This window comes from Diceros bicornis, chromosome 16, assembly GCF_020826845.1.
Source record: "Diceros bicornis minor isolate mBicDic1 chromosome 16, mDicBic1.mat.cur, whole genome shotgun sequence".
In the NCBI taxonomy this organism is placed as follows: domain Eukaryota; kingdom Metazoa; phylum Chordata; class Mammalia; order Perissodactyla; family Rhinocerotidae; genus Diceros; species Diceros bicornis.
The window spans coordinates 19,179,428-19,194,102 of NC_080755.1; the positions used below are offsets into that span (position 1 = coordinate 19,179,428).

Genomic DNA, 14,675 nt, shown 5'->3' on the forward strand with positions numbered 1-14,675 from the left:
GAACAGTTTTTCCTTTTTGGATTATTTTTTAATATTCTATTTTTCAGTGCCACTTGTGTCTCCCTGATCCCTGAAACTCCTCCAACAGCACTAATTTTGGATGTCCTGAGTGGTGGGTCTTCCCCTCTCCTGCCCCAGGATCCTTCACCTTCTGCTGATGTTGTTACTGGAGTCCCCTTGAAGGCACCACAGGTAGGACTCCCCTTGAGTGTTTTGTTTCTAAACCAGTGGTTCTCAAAGCGTGGCTCCAACCACAGCATCCGCGTCACCTGGGAACTTGTTAGAATTCAAATTTGCAAGCCCCACCCCAGAACTACTGAATCAGAAGCTCTGGAGGTGGGGCCCAGGAATCTGTGTTTTAACAAACCCTCCCAGTGATTCGGATGCCCCTAATGTTTGAGCACCTCTACTCTCAACTGTGGGGAATCCCAGACGTGAGGCATCCGGTTAATCCTGTCTATGACCACCCCACCCTGATGCTCTCTTTCTTTCCTGCATCTCTGTCTACACAGTCATTTGGCAGTTTTTCATGGCCCATCTTGTGATACCTCATATTTTCGTGGGCTACTGCTATTTCACATTGTTGAATTTACTAATTATCTTCCCAGGTTGGAATTAAGCACTTTTAGAAAGCTGCTGTGGCTAACAAATTTTTTTTGCATCCCCAACTATACCAGCACAGTGCCTTGCAGGCAGCAAATTCTCATTTCTCATAAATTGATTAATCATCTAGAGCATGAAGATGAAATATAGTAAGGGAATGCCTTTTTTTCACTATAAACTACAAAATTTCAGGACTTAATGTTTGTTCTGAATATTATGTCCTTTTAATCCTAGAGATGGCTCATATCAGTTCACATTGCATCAAGTTAGGAAATTAACAGGATCTGAGAGAGAAAATTTAATAAGATCGCATATTGGAAAGGCATCCTAGAATAGTAGGGAGAAATGAACTGAAATCACAACAATAGCGTTCTAGTCCTGGTTTTGCTGTCAAAATGGTATATGATCTTTAGCAAGTTACTTACCTTCTCTGAGCCACAGGTCTCATGTGAAAGATAACGACAATCTTTTATTGTTATTCCTGGAGTTTTTTTGAGGGTTTGAAAAGACTTATTACTCACATAGTGAGGCTTTCTGGGGAGAGCAGGGCTCACACTCAAGCTTGAGCAGAAGTTGGGCATGACTCTGGTTTGCAGTGTGGTTGGGCTGGTGGCGGGGAGGGGGAGTCCAGGGTGAGGGCGCCCTCTCCCAGGGGCTAGAATTTATGTGGTTTGAACTTCCCGCCTGTGCCAAGGAATGGGCACCTGGGCTTTCTTACTGGCTTGTCCAGGTACGGGGCCAAAGACTAAAGGTGAGTGATGGGCTGGAAAACTGTCCGTGTGCAAACATCAGAAATGGAGTCTGACTCTATTACACAGTTATTAGAAACAGTCCTTGAATGCTGGGAACATTCTTGTACAGCCTTTTGGCAAACCTATTATACATTTCTGTTGGGTATGTACCTAGGAGTGCAATTACTCGGTTATGTGTTCCACTTTGGCAAATACTGCCAAACAGTTTTCCAAAGTGACTGTACCAGTCATGGTCCCTCCAGCATCACTATGGTTGTACCACAGTCTGCAGTTGGGGGACATTTGGTTTGTTTCCACTGTTTGTGATTACAAATAAAACTGCTATCAACATCAAGTGAAGGTTTTGTGTGAACATAGATTTTCCCTTCACTTGGGTAAATACCTAGGTTATTTTGGTTTTTAACCTCTGAATATTCTGTGATTCTAATTATTCATAGCTCTGCAGCTTGAGGTTTTTTCCTTCTTTCTTCCTCCTAGAACCAAGTGACCCTGAGAGGACTCGTACCGCACCTGGGCCGATACGTCCTTGTCGTCCATTTTTATCAACCTGAGCACCCGATGTTTCCCGTGCAGGTGTCTGTGGATGGAGGGCGGCCGCGGCCAGGTGAGCTGCAGTGAGCACCCCGCAGCTGCCTGCCTGACTGTCCTTGCAGTGGTGTGACAGGAACTCCACTCTCTCTGCCCCCAGGTGTCTTTCGTGCCTCTTTTTGCCCCCACGTGCTTGGCTGCCGGGACCAAGTGATCGCTGAAGATCAGGTTGAGTTTGACATCTCAGAGCCTGAGGTGGCTGTGACAGTGAAGGTTCCAGAAGGAAAGTCCTTAGTATTGGTGCGTTCTGCTTGTCCCTCGGCTCGCTCTTCACGTGGTTACCTTGGTCGGTCGGGTGTTCTGTGTGTCTGTTTGGCTCATAGCAATAATTCCTCCAAGGAATTGAAGTTATGTTTATAGAAAAATGTTTAAATTACAGCCTCCTTTAAAAAAGGGGGTGGGGGTGACAATTAAAATCAAGGGAAATCAGGGGCCAGCCCAGTGGCGTAGTGGTTAAGTTTGTATGCTCTGCTTCAGCGGCCCAGGGTTCATGGGTTAGAATCCCAGGCACGGACCTATGCACCACTTACCAAGCCATGCTGTGGCAGATGTCCCACATATAAAGTGGAGGCAGATGGGCACAGATGTTAGCCCAGGGCCAATCTTTCTCAGCAAAAAGAGGAGGATTGGCAACGGATGTTAGCTCAGGGCTAATCTTCCTCACACACACACAAAAAAAGTCAAGAGAAATCAGAATAACAGAGAAGCAAATAGGAGGAAAAAACTCCCCTGTGAGAGGCTCTCACTCTCCATCAGCCCCTCCTCACTCCTCATCTGGAAGGTCTCTCTCTGAAGCATTTAACACTGCTTTATTCTTGAAACTTTCTTTTTTGGTTTCCATAGCCACTTTCTCTCGGTTTTTTCCCACTTTCTCTAGTGCTCCTTCAGTGATTTCTCTTTCCAGTCATCCCCATATGTTGGAGTTCCCTCAGTTCAATGCTGAGCCCCCTTGTTCTGTCATTTCTCTTTGGATAACATCATCTGTGCCCATCGATTCTGTTCTCTCCTTTGTGGGAATGACACCCACATCTGTGAATTCATCTCTGATCTTTCCTGAACTCCAGGCCCAGTATGGGACCATCTGCTGCATATCTCTGTAGCCTGAGATCTCACAAGTCCCTCAAACTTAGCCTGTTACCTGCACAGCCCAAAGCACCCCCTACTCTGTTCATTGCCTTGGTTGATGGAATCATAATCCATCTACCAAAGCATGTAAAGCCTTCAGAGAACCAGGAAGCACTGCCCAGGCCCTGCTCTGTGGCCTTCTGGTTCCTTCCTCATGTTCCTTCTCCCTCGGAGGAGGTCATCTTCCTAGAGATAGAGGCCTAACTTTATTCTTTTGTATCCCCTGTGCCTAGAACACCACCTGCCACATGGTGCCTGGCAAATGTTTATTGAATTGAATAAGATGAGAGCAATAGACTCTCTGTAAGCTGTAAGTTGGTAAATAGTTGACAAAGACGTTTGACATTTCCTACAGCATTTGTTAATGGCATAATCTGATTTATACAGGTGCAGAGAACCAAATAATACTTTTAAAGATTGGGACTAAATTATCCATAGTAGAGTATTGGATAGGATGTAAACTTCAGGGGCAAGCCACGGTATGAGTTTCCCCATTGGTGCTGCCACTTCGGTTTGCTCATCTTTAAAAATACAAAACAGCAACCCCTGGAGATCCAGAGGCATTCCAGGCATGGATTACATGGGGCCCTGGCCATCCTAACAGGCCCCCACTTACCCCTGAGGTCCCCTGTCCCTGCACAGCGCTTGAGGCTGCTGCTTCTCTGAGCTGGTGCTCCAAGAGGTCTGCCCCAGCACTCATTACCATTTCCTACATAGGAACCTGGGTTGAGCCTTTAACACTGGCTGAGGGTTGTTTCTTGTGATTCTTTTTCATAAATCTTGTTTCCTTTGGTCTTGGGCTTAATGATAAGGAACATTGATCTTAGCGTAGAGAAAGTATAATGAATAGCTGTAGATGTGCCCTGTTATTGGAAATCCAAAGACGTACTGATGGGTTTCCTTTAGGTCCGTGTTCTAGTGGTACCTGCGGAGAATTACGACTACCAAATCCTTCACAAAAAATCAGTGAACAAGTCATTCGAGTTTATCACCAATTGTGGAGGAAACAGTTTTTATATTGAGTAAGTATCACTTTGTGGAAAAGCCCTGGAATGCAGAGGCTTTCCCACATTCCTGACCAGAGCAAGGCCTGGGGAAGGGCTGACCCTTGGATCTGGCTTCTTCTTGGTGCCCAAGGGAGTGACAGTGAGTCCCGGGTCTGTGGACGGAGATGCTCTTCCTCTGCACACACCATCCTACAACACATCTCGTCAGGCACATCTGGGCAAGATTACCGTTTTCAACTTTGATCTCAACAGTGGTTCCCCTCTAAGCTGAGATTCACAGGCTGCTTAGGAGTTTCTCTTCCTCTTTGCTGCTTCTTGTTGGCCAACTCAGACTCCAAAAAGATACCACACAGGGTACCCTCCACTGGGAAGGATGACAGCCCTGAGCCCCATTCTCCTTTGCCATCTGACTGAGCGGGAGTGTCGCAGAGACTCAGACCTCCTCATCCTCTCTCCTTGGGTGTCTGAATGCTGAGAGCCCAGGGCAGCCCTGAGTATCAGCTCCTGCCGTCTCTTCTGCAGACTCACCCTGCCCCTTTATAGGTTTCCTAAGGAACCCAGGAGCTCCAGGGAGCCCTGGTAGGCAGAACCCTCCTATATAGAAAATTAAAAGGCTCTGAAGTCAAACAGCTATGGATTGGAATGCCTTCTCTGCCTCTCCATAGTTCTGTGGCCTTGGAAATGTTGCTTGACTTCTGGGATCCTCAGGTGCCTTATCTGTGAAATGAGGCTTAGGCCTAATTGGGTGGTTGTGAGGTTAAGTGAGATGTAGGCAAAATTTCTAACACACAACATTCAATAAATGTTGGCAATTTGCCTCCTCCTCCTCCCCATTATTATTGTCACTGGTGTATCATTACACATATAGGTGTAATTTTTTTTTGTAACTGTTTTATTGAGATATGACCTACATACCATACAATTCATCCTATAGGTAAATTTTCACCCTTTTATTCCAGCCACTCAGAGTTCCCACCCACCAGTCCTGTGATGTGGTCTAGATGGATGGGTGGTGGGAAGGGTGGCTGTCACCGGCTGTGAGTCCAGGATATTCTCCATTTCTTCTCAGACTTCAGAGCCAGAGACCCTCCCCCAAAACACCGCTTGGTGGAGCAAGTGGGAAGGGGAAGGTAGGGACAGTTTCTCGGCACACCTCCAGGGATGTCATCATGAGTTGTTTTTGTCTCTACAGCCCCCAGACAGCCTCCAGATTCTGTAAGAACTCTTCCAGGTCCCTCGTGGCCCTTTACCATGAGGGCGCACTGCCTTGTGAGTGCCACCCCACCGGGGCCATTGGCCATCACTGCAACCCAGAGGGCGGGCAGTGCCCGTGCCAGCCCAATGTCGTTGGGCGGCAGTGTACCCGCTGTCGAACGGGCTACTACGGATTCCCACACTGCAAGCGTAAGTGCACGTTTGGGTCATCTGAGGTCATCGCTGGTCCTAGGTGCCTGATGCTCCTCTAGAGCAGGGCTTCTTGAATTTCACTGTGCTAGAGACTCACCTGGGGATCTTGTGAAAATGCAGATTCTGATTCAGGAGGCATGGGCTGGGCTCTGCAAGTCTGTATTTCTTATAACCACTCAGATGATGCCCATGCCGCTGGTCTATGGACCGTACTCAGAGTAGCAGGGTTCTAGGAGATAAATATTTGTGTTTCCCATGTATGCAACCCATGCACTTGGCAAAGCAGGTGAATGTAAATAGGCTTAAACAACAAAATATTGGATAGCTCAGTCCCCCTCCTAGTGGAAGCCCCGTCAGTTCTTGCAGCCTAACCAAAACTCAGTTGAAATGGGAGGAGAGCCAGGGTCACAGAGGCATACTACTCACTGAATGAGAAGCCCATGGACCTTTATCTAAAACCATCCTGTGGCCCGAGACAAGGTTAGCCCATGTGGTGGCAGTGAAGGGTGCAGTTGTGATGCAAACAGTCCCCACATGGAGACCAGCCTTTGCCTAAGGAGGACCCTGCTGCAGCATTGTGCCCTGACCCTGGGCTCAGTGCCCTAGGATGATGTGGAGCCACTCCGGGTAGTCTGTGAGGAGCAGCACTCTCTGAAGAACGAGAGGCCTCACATTAGAATGGCACATAACTGCAGCTCAGTGGGTTCCTTTGAGTATCTACCTTGGTGCTAGTAGATCCAGCTGTGCCTCATTCAGCACTCACGCACTGTATCTGCCATGAGCATTTGATATGGTTGGTGTTGGCCCCAAGAAATGGGCCTGTCAGATCAACCAGAGTCAATAGTGCCATAGCCAAGGGAAAGCAAGACATTTCTCCAGACCCTTTGGAAGCTTCTGGAAATCCTGGCAGTTGGTGCAGTCCTGCTGTAGGTCAGGCAGCGTCTAACCCTTACACTGTATCTCTTTATTCCCTGGCCAGCATGCAACTGTGGCCGGCGCCTCTGTGAGGAGATGACAGGGAAGTGCGTCTGCCCTCCCCGCACGGTCAGACCCCAGTGTGAGGTGTGTGAGACGCACTCCTTCAGCTTCCACCCCCTGGCCGGCTGCGAAGGCTGCAACTGTTCCAGGAGGGGTGCCGTTGAGGGTGCCACCCCGCAGTGCGACAGGGACCACGGGCAGTGCAGGTGAGCTTAGGTGGACTCACCTGTTATAGCCTGTTACGGGAAGGGAAGGTGCCATCTGCCCACACACTGACGACACTGGTCGTCATTGCTTCCTTATTCTCTTGGGTCCAAGGACTGCACTGTGTCCACCTCTGGGCGGAGCTCCACCCAGAATGGGTTGCGTATGTGGAATAACTGGTCTTCTCAGGTTTGGGGTAGCCAGGCAGATCCTGGGTGGGCAGATGGCCAATCGCCTGAGCCACAAGCAGCCTTGCCTCTTTACTCCAGCATCGTTCTCAGTGTGTGCTGTGATGTAGGCATAATTAAGTTATCAGTTTCTTCTCCTGTGTCACCTGTGGTGAGTGCCTATCCATGTGTATTTAGGTTGTGACTTCATTCTAGGGTTAGCTGGCAGTTTTGTTAAGGACAGTGCACGACAAAATCTGAAATCCTTGGGCTTGCTTCTCTAACTCAGTTATAGAAGGGGTGCTGGGGCCTCCATGGTGGGGCTTGGTTGGGAGTGGGGAGGGAGGCAAGGTGGGCAGGTACACGCTGGAGAGCCTGCCTGAGAGTGGGGCTGTCCCCGGGGGAACCACTGAGAGGTCCAGTGCACAGTTGCTAAGAGATGAGTGGCAAACATCAGCTCAGACAGATGTTGTGTTGCCAAGAGGTTCGGTTCAGTGGGTCAGGCTCTGCATTGGAAACTAGAGGCCAGTGTCAAATGATACCATTGATCTCAGCAGGACTGGGGAGTAGCTACAGGGGATGAAAAACAGAATCCATTCTCCTAGAAGAAGAGGCTGGAAAGAATTAGTTGGGGGGTATGTGGCAGGAAGACTGAGCTAGAGCTTCTAGAATCCAGGCCTGTATGGCAGTGTGCAGGAGAAAGCACGTGGTTCACCGTCCACCCTACACTCCCCGCCACACACACACCCTCAGGCACACGGATGTTACGGGGTCTGTGCCCCTGTGATATGGCATGAGAGCTGGGAGGGCTGATGCTGCTGGGGGCAGACGTCTGCAACTCCAGCTCCAGGGCAGCTGTATTAGTTTCCTGTGACTACTGTAACAAATTACCACAAACTGAGTGGCTTAAAACAACAGATATTTGTTCCCTCACAGTTCTGAAGACCAAAAGTCTGAAATCAAGGTGTTGACAGTGCTGTGCTATTTCTAAAGGGTCTAGGAGAGAACCCGTTCCATGGCTTTCTCTTGGCTTCTGGTGTTGCTGGCAATCTTTGGAGTTCCTTGGCTTGTAGATGCATGGATCCAATCTGTCTCTGTCTTCACATGGCATTCTCCTCTCTGTGCGCCTGTGTCTCTCCTTTTCTTATAAGGACACCATTCATATTGGATTAGGGCCCACTTTACTCCAGTAGGACCTCATCTTAACTTGATTATGTCTGCAAAGACCCTATTTCCAAATAAGGTCACATTCTCAGGTACTGGGGGTTAGAACTTAGACATATCTTTTTGGGGACAAAACTCAATCTCTATAGCAGCCATGTTCGCTTTTCCTAAGGAAGGACCCTTAACCACACCTTAATTGTTGCTCAGTGCCTAACAACTCCTTTGTGCTACTACTGAGACCTTGTAAGGAAGCTGACTGAAAACCTGAGTCATGAAATATGCCAAGTCTTTGAAACCACAGGTGTGAGTCCTCCCTGAGTCAACTCAGTCACTCATCCTTCTCAAACTGTGAACCTAAACTGAAGGTGATCTGCACAAAGAATTTTGAGGTGATATCTAGAGTTTTCATCGCAATTAATTAACATTTATTAAGTTATATTCCCTCCAGTGCTTAAGCTATTCTCTGGAAGGAAGTCAGGCTCTTAGTTCATTACTGAAGGCTCTACATTGTATCCCGAATGCACCTGTGGGCCTGTGAAAATCTCTAACTTATTTTCTAGCAAGTTACTGATGTCTGAGGAGAATGGGACTTAGTGTAGAAGCACAGACTTCTACCAGGACCCGCAGGAATGCTACAGAACGAAAAGATGCGCGGTGCCCGGGAGTTGCATGCAGTCTTGTGGCTGGAGAAGATAGATAAGTGGGAAGCTAAAGGGACCTATATGTGCCAGTCATGACCCAATCAACTTTATAGAAAGGAGAGAGAAAGAAAAGTTGTGTGTGGTCCTGTGACTTCATTATTGATCTACGTTTGCTTCTCCAGGGAAAATTGCCTCCACTCCCTCTGTTTCAACCCTTGGTCCGAAAAGTAGCTGGACAAATGGCAGAACCTTGTAGATATGGTCCATCACATGGCCATGCTACTAATTTCAGCTGCACTGTTTGTCATTCCTCTCAACATCTCCTCCGCCATTGTCTTCCTTTCACCTAGCTGTCTTTGCTCCCATTATGTCTGTTTTTCTTCTACTCTTTCATTGATGGGTATCATTTTTCCTTTCCCAGCAATTCCTTTGATGCACCTCATGGAATAATAGGAATGTGTGGGTCCTAGGACACGGTGAGCAGGGCAGACGGGGCCACACAGACAGAGCTCGAAGTTCTCTCCTACATTCCCTCTTTCTTCCTTCATCTTCTGTAATACCAGCGTCTTTCTCCTTATCTCTCTGAATGATCCTTCTCTGGCTGACTCACTGGTTCAGCCTCCTCCTTCTGCTCCCAGACTGAGATGATGTGTGGTGTGAGTTTGCACAAGTTTGTGCACTCACTATCTGGGTGACCTCAGCATTACTTCTCCTCTGTGTGCCTTAGTTCTTCATCTGTAAAATAGGGATACTTCATGAAGATCTCTAGAGGATTAAATATCCTATGCAAAAACCCTCAGAACAGTACCTGGCACACACCAGCACCCAATAAGCATTAGCTGTTATTATTATTTGCCAAGGACTTGGCTACTGCCTTCCTCCCTCTATACTTTGTCCCCCTGAAACCCCACCCATTCTCCTGGCTTCAACCACCCCCACTCCTGGATGATTCCCGGATCCAAAGCTCAGTCCAGATCCTTGATGGCTAGTTTATCCTGCCTTCATTGCAAATCAGTTCAACCTGGATTCTCTTACTGCCTCAGGTAGCCTTGGACAAGTCTCCTGAATTCTTTAAGCTCCTGTCCCCTCACATGTATAATGAAGTGTTACATTAGATGATTTTTAAGGGCCCTTACAACTCCAGAATTCTACAGCTCTGACCCCATATCTGAAACCATGTCATTGTCTTGCCTTTCAAGCCATCTCTCTTTGGATTTTTAAATAATTTCTGCTTAATGGTGACAGCCTCCCCCAAGTCCCCAAAGCCTGAAATCCTGCTATCATCTTAGAATCAACCCCTTTTCCCTACATTCAGTCAGGTGTCACCTTCTGGCAAGGTATATCTCATCCCCCTTCCTTTCCAGGGCTCGCTGCCACCTGCTGCCACCCTGGTCAAGTCCTTTTACCAATTCATGTTTGAATGATATTGATGGTTGCCTTATTGACCTACCTTTTCTTGGTTTGCTCACTCCTTCTTCCTTCCTTCCTTTCTTCTTCCTTCCTTCCTTTCTCCCTTAATCAAAGAAGAATATGCTAAATACAAAATTATACTGGGATTTAAAAATCTATTTTCCCCATAATTTTGTCACAAATACTTAGAGCTGTTAGTCTACAAAACTTGAGACAATGTTGATAAATGCATATATGTTTATGATTTTATCTTCTTGGTGTGTGTGTTTTTTGGTTTTTGGGTTTTTTTTGCTGAGGAAGGTTCATCCTGAGCGAACATCTGTTGACAGTCTTCCTCTTTTTTTGCTTGAGGAAGAGTAGCCCTGAGCTAACATCTGTGCCAATCTTCCTCTATTCTGTATGTGGATTGCCACCACAGAATGGCTAACGAGTGGTATAGGTCCATACCTGGGATCCAAATCCACAAACCTGGGCCACCAAAGTGGAGCGTGCTGAATTTAACCACTATACCATGGGGCAGGCCCCGCCGTGTGTGTTTTTTTAAACCATGATGAAACATTTCCCTCAGTTCCTTGTGAATTATTTTTTTGCCTTAAATTCTGTTTTGTTAGATTTCAATATATTTTATCACTCAAACCGTGTCTAGCACCTACTCCAGTTTGGATGCCGTGCTTTGTGCAGAAGGCACACATGCCTCCTATTATGAGGTCACAAGCTGATAGGAGAATGTATACTAGCCAATAACAACAATGCAGTGTGGTGGCGCCATGTTGTGTGCAGCTGCTATGGGGGCACATGGCTCTGCCTGGTACCACTTCCATCACATCACTCTTGGTGCTAGCACCTTCTTCAACTCCCCGTTGTCTAATAGGATAAAGTACAACTTTCCATGGTAGTCAGGCCTCCACCTACCCTAATGTAAGCCTTTTTTTCAGCTTTCTTCTCTGGCTTGGTTTTCTCACTTCCTTTTAACACTTCTTGCGTATGTTCAGTTCTCCAGTTATGAAAGGCCTCCTTCCCCCCTCTTCTGTTACCCCCAAATTGTACCTAATCCATCAAGTTCAAACTCAAAGAAGGTATGAAGCCTTCTACAAGTCCACGGAGATATCCTCATCATCTCATTGCCTAAAGCAAGCTTAATGCTTAGTCATCCATCTCTCACATGATTACCTCACTTTCTGTATCTCTGTGTCCTACGTCCTCAGTGAAAATGTACCAAAGTCAAGACTGACTTATTCTAATTTGTCCCCTCCCTCACCTGTCCCCTAACACAGGGATGTATATATAGAAGGCACTCAATAATTACTGAATGAATAAATGAATGAATAAGGTAGACTTTGGATTCTAAATTAAAACTGGACTTTGATGTGAATGTGATATTGAGGAATCCACAGTGTTTAATGAGCAAAGGATAGAGTTCACCCTAACACCTGATTTTCTTGTTGTCTATGAGACACGCACAGATTTTATTGCATAGCGTTTGGCCCTGAGCCCATTGCCTTGGAGATGATGTCACGTGACCTGCATCCCCACTGTTGCTGTTCTGCACCTCCAGGCAGCATCTACTGAAGCCTCTTGCTTTGGCAGCAAGGGCAGCTCTTTGAGTAGCAGAGCATCTCCCTGGAGAAATGTGCCGAGGTCAGGGTGACTTTAGGTCGATTTTAAAAGATATTCAGCCAGAATCTGAAGAGGAAGTTTCCTTTTTATTCTCTGTTGTCATGGCACCACCAAAAACTCCTTTGGTTGCTTGTTTTTGCACAGGATTCGTGTGCTCAATGCTCTAAGCATTGCCTTACTCAGGAATCCAGACATATTCTCCGTGTTTTGGTTAACCCTTGCCTATCAGTCCCAATTGGGCTTCTTGGAGTTCAGCTCGCAGGCCACTACTCTTATCACCCTGCGCAGCTTTTTGCTTTTTCTCATCCACTGCTATGCTCTCGGTTGCTACTTACGAGCTAAGTGAAGCCCAGGGCCTTATATTACTGATGTGGTCATATCCTCTCAGCCCATCTCTCTTCTCTACCACATCATCTCACATATGTTCTGAAATAAATAGGCAAAGTAATGATTTTGCTTCCATTTCTCCTTGTCTCAGCAAGCAGCTTCCACAGCTGCCCTCCCTGCAAAATAATCTTGTTCCTTCTTTTCCCGTGAAGTGAAAATATAAAAAATAGGCTCTCATCTGCCTGTCCTCGCCTTCAAGGCCCAGGTCCAGGTCACTTACTCAGGGGGCCGCTCTCAGCTTTGTCCACCAATGATGTTCAATGTCTGAATGGCTTGTTTGGCACCAGTGTTCAATTAATGCACCCTTGGGCCAGAGGCCCATCACGTTTGCTGAAAGAACCGTCCTGGACCTCAGGATGCCAAAATTCCCAGCTGGCACTTTGTGACAACGACAGTGCAGTCCGTGCACAGCTCCCTCTCCTCACTGCCAGGTGAGAGGAGTAGAGTCCCCCTCAGTCTAAGTCGGCTCATCTCCAAATTTCCTCTTCTGATCAAAGTTTCCTCTTCCTGACGATGTCATTTGGGAGGATAATCTGTACTCTCTTCTTTCCCATCTCTAGACCACCCAAGTTCTTGTGCTCCACACTCGCTGCTCCCTCCAGAAATAGGGAACGGTCATTTTTTTGCCAGATTGTCTGATTGCATTTAGTCTGAGATTCACAAGAAGAAAGTAGGTGTTATTAACCTGGGCCCAGGAACCCTCTGATAGTGAATGCAAAATTGCATGTGTTAAGAGTGAGTGTGCGTGTGTGAGAGAGAGAGAGAGGGAGAGAGAGAGAGAGAGACTGTAGTCTGTGAGTGGATGGTAAGTACTTTTCTGAGAAGATGGCCACAGTTTATCCAGCTTCCCAGAAGGGTTGCAGACGCCCTCCCAGAGTTTACCAGCCACTGTACTAGAGTGATCCCTCCAAGCAGAGCATTTACATTCTCCACCTGCGTTGCTGTAGGTGTTCTTTGGAGAATATTTTCTTCTTTACAAAAATAATTTCTGCAGGTCACCGGTAGGGAGGAAGATGAGGGGATGGGGCTGGGGAGAACTGAAATGATATTTGACTTGTCAGCAGGCCTTGCAGGTAAAACTGATTTTACCTTTTTAGGTGTGGTGAGTGGGATAAAGGGACACCCATCTGCTCCCCTTAGCCAATGTTATAACAAGAATAATAATAGCAAATACTTATATGTTTGGACGGCACTATTCTAAAGTTTTTACATTTATTATTTTATTTCATTCTTACAACAATGCTATGAAGTAGGTATTATGATCTCCATTTTTACAGAAGAGGAAACTCAGTTGTAAGGAGATTAATTTGCTCAAGGTTCTATATCCAGTAAGTAGTAGAGATTGGATTCAAACCTAGGCCACCTGGTCCCAAGTTTGTGTTCTTAATCAAGTACAAAATCCTTTATCTGGTTATAGGCAGATATTTACCAAAAGCAAACTGGGATATAAAGTTTCTTTCTCTTGGCATGGTCACTGGGGTAAGATATTTTAAGAGGTATTAAGTGATACCTAATGGGTATTAGGTATTTGATAGTAAGTTAATGAAATATTTCATGTCAAATTGTACTCCCTCTATGCCAACAAAAAGCACACTTGTTAATGCTTTCTTTAGACCCACAAAAAAGGACCAGTGTGTGGATCCCACAAGACTTCAGCTGTGGAGTTCAGTGACCGAGCTACAAGACTGGCACCCACTTCGTCTTCCTCTGCTGCCCCCTCGGATATTGGGCTTCTCACTTCTGCTTGCAGCCCACTGCTCCGTCTCACTCCAGCAGCCTTTTGTGTTTTCTCATCCACTCTTATGCTTCAGGTGCACATACCTGCTGATGGCTCAGATCTCCCCCTAGAACCTTCCTCAGAGCATAGACCACACAGGCCATTGCCCACTGGACTCCCCACCAGGCCTGCCCATTGTCTCCCTCCCTAGCTGCCCTCTTCCTTCATTCTCAGCTTCACGTGAGGCCCCAGAATCCACTCTGTCACTCAAGCTGGAGAACTGGGAGTCTTCCTTGCCTTCTCCTCTTTCTATCCCCTCATCCAGAACATTGCAAGTCCCAGCAACCTCACCCCAAAATAGTTTTGGAACCCATTCCTCCTCTTCATTCCAAACACCTCTGCCCTAGGTCAGCCCCCTCATCTCCCTCCTGACTCAACAGCCTGCTACAGAATTGATCTCCTTGACTCAATCCTTCGCACACATGCAACCATACTCTTTCTTCTTTAAAACCTTTTCAAGATGATGATACCTCATTTGAGGGCTTGCCATGTTCCAGGCATGTCTTCATCTATCTCTACAGCAATCCCAGGAGGCAGCAGCTACCATTTCCCCTCTCTCACAGATGAGAAAAAGGTTTGAGAAGTTCAATAACGTGCTAAGATAATAGATGTAATTTGTGTGAGAGCTGGGATGGACCTCCGGCCAGTCTGCCTCCAGTGCGCAGGGCTCAACCACTGCATACACTGCCACAGGACATTGTCACAACGCCTAGCACTTCCGTCCACATGAGCTGGCTCCCCCCTACCTCTTCAGGCTCATGGTTCAGCAGTCCCTGCTCGTACTTCTGCCCCGGCAGCACCACACTTATGTTCCCTGCACTCACCAGGGGGTTTCCCCCTCTGTTTCT

General features: G+C 47.0%; 1 protein-coding gene across 1 annotated transcript in view; it reads left to right on the plus strand.

The window, feature by feature from the left end:
- LAMA3 (laminin subunit alpha 3) overlaps nucleotides 1-14,675 on the plus strand; it is a 242,944-nt gene that overhangs the window by 138,132 nt on the left and 90,137 nt on the right. Inside the window, exons 27-32 of the mRNA XM_058556902.1 lie at nucleotides 48-192; nucleotides 1,833-1,959; nucleotides 2,044-2,183; nucleotides 3,975-4,090; nucleotides 5,268-5,479; nucleotides 6,462-6,666. Of these exons, the coding sequence (XP_058412885.1) occupies nucleotides 48-192; nucleotides 1,833-1,959; nucleotides 2,044-2,183; nucleotides 3,975-4,090; nucleotides 5,268-5,479; nucleotides 6,462-6,666 (945 nt within the window). The remainder of the gene's footprint in view (nucleotides 1-47; nucleotides 193-1,832; nucleotides 1,960-2,043; nucleotides 2,184-3,974; nucleotides 4,091-5,267; nucleotides 5,480-6,461; nucleotides 6,667-14,675) is intronic.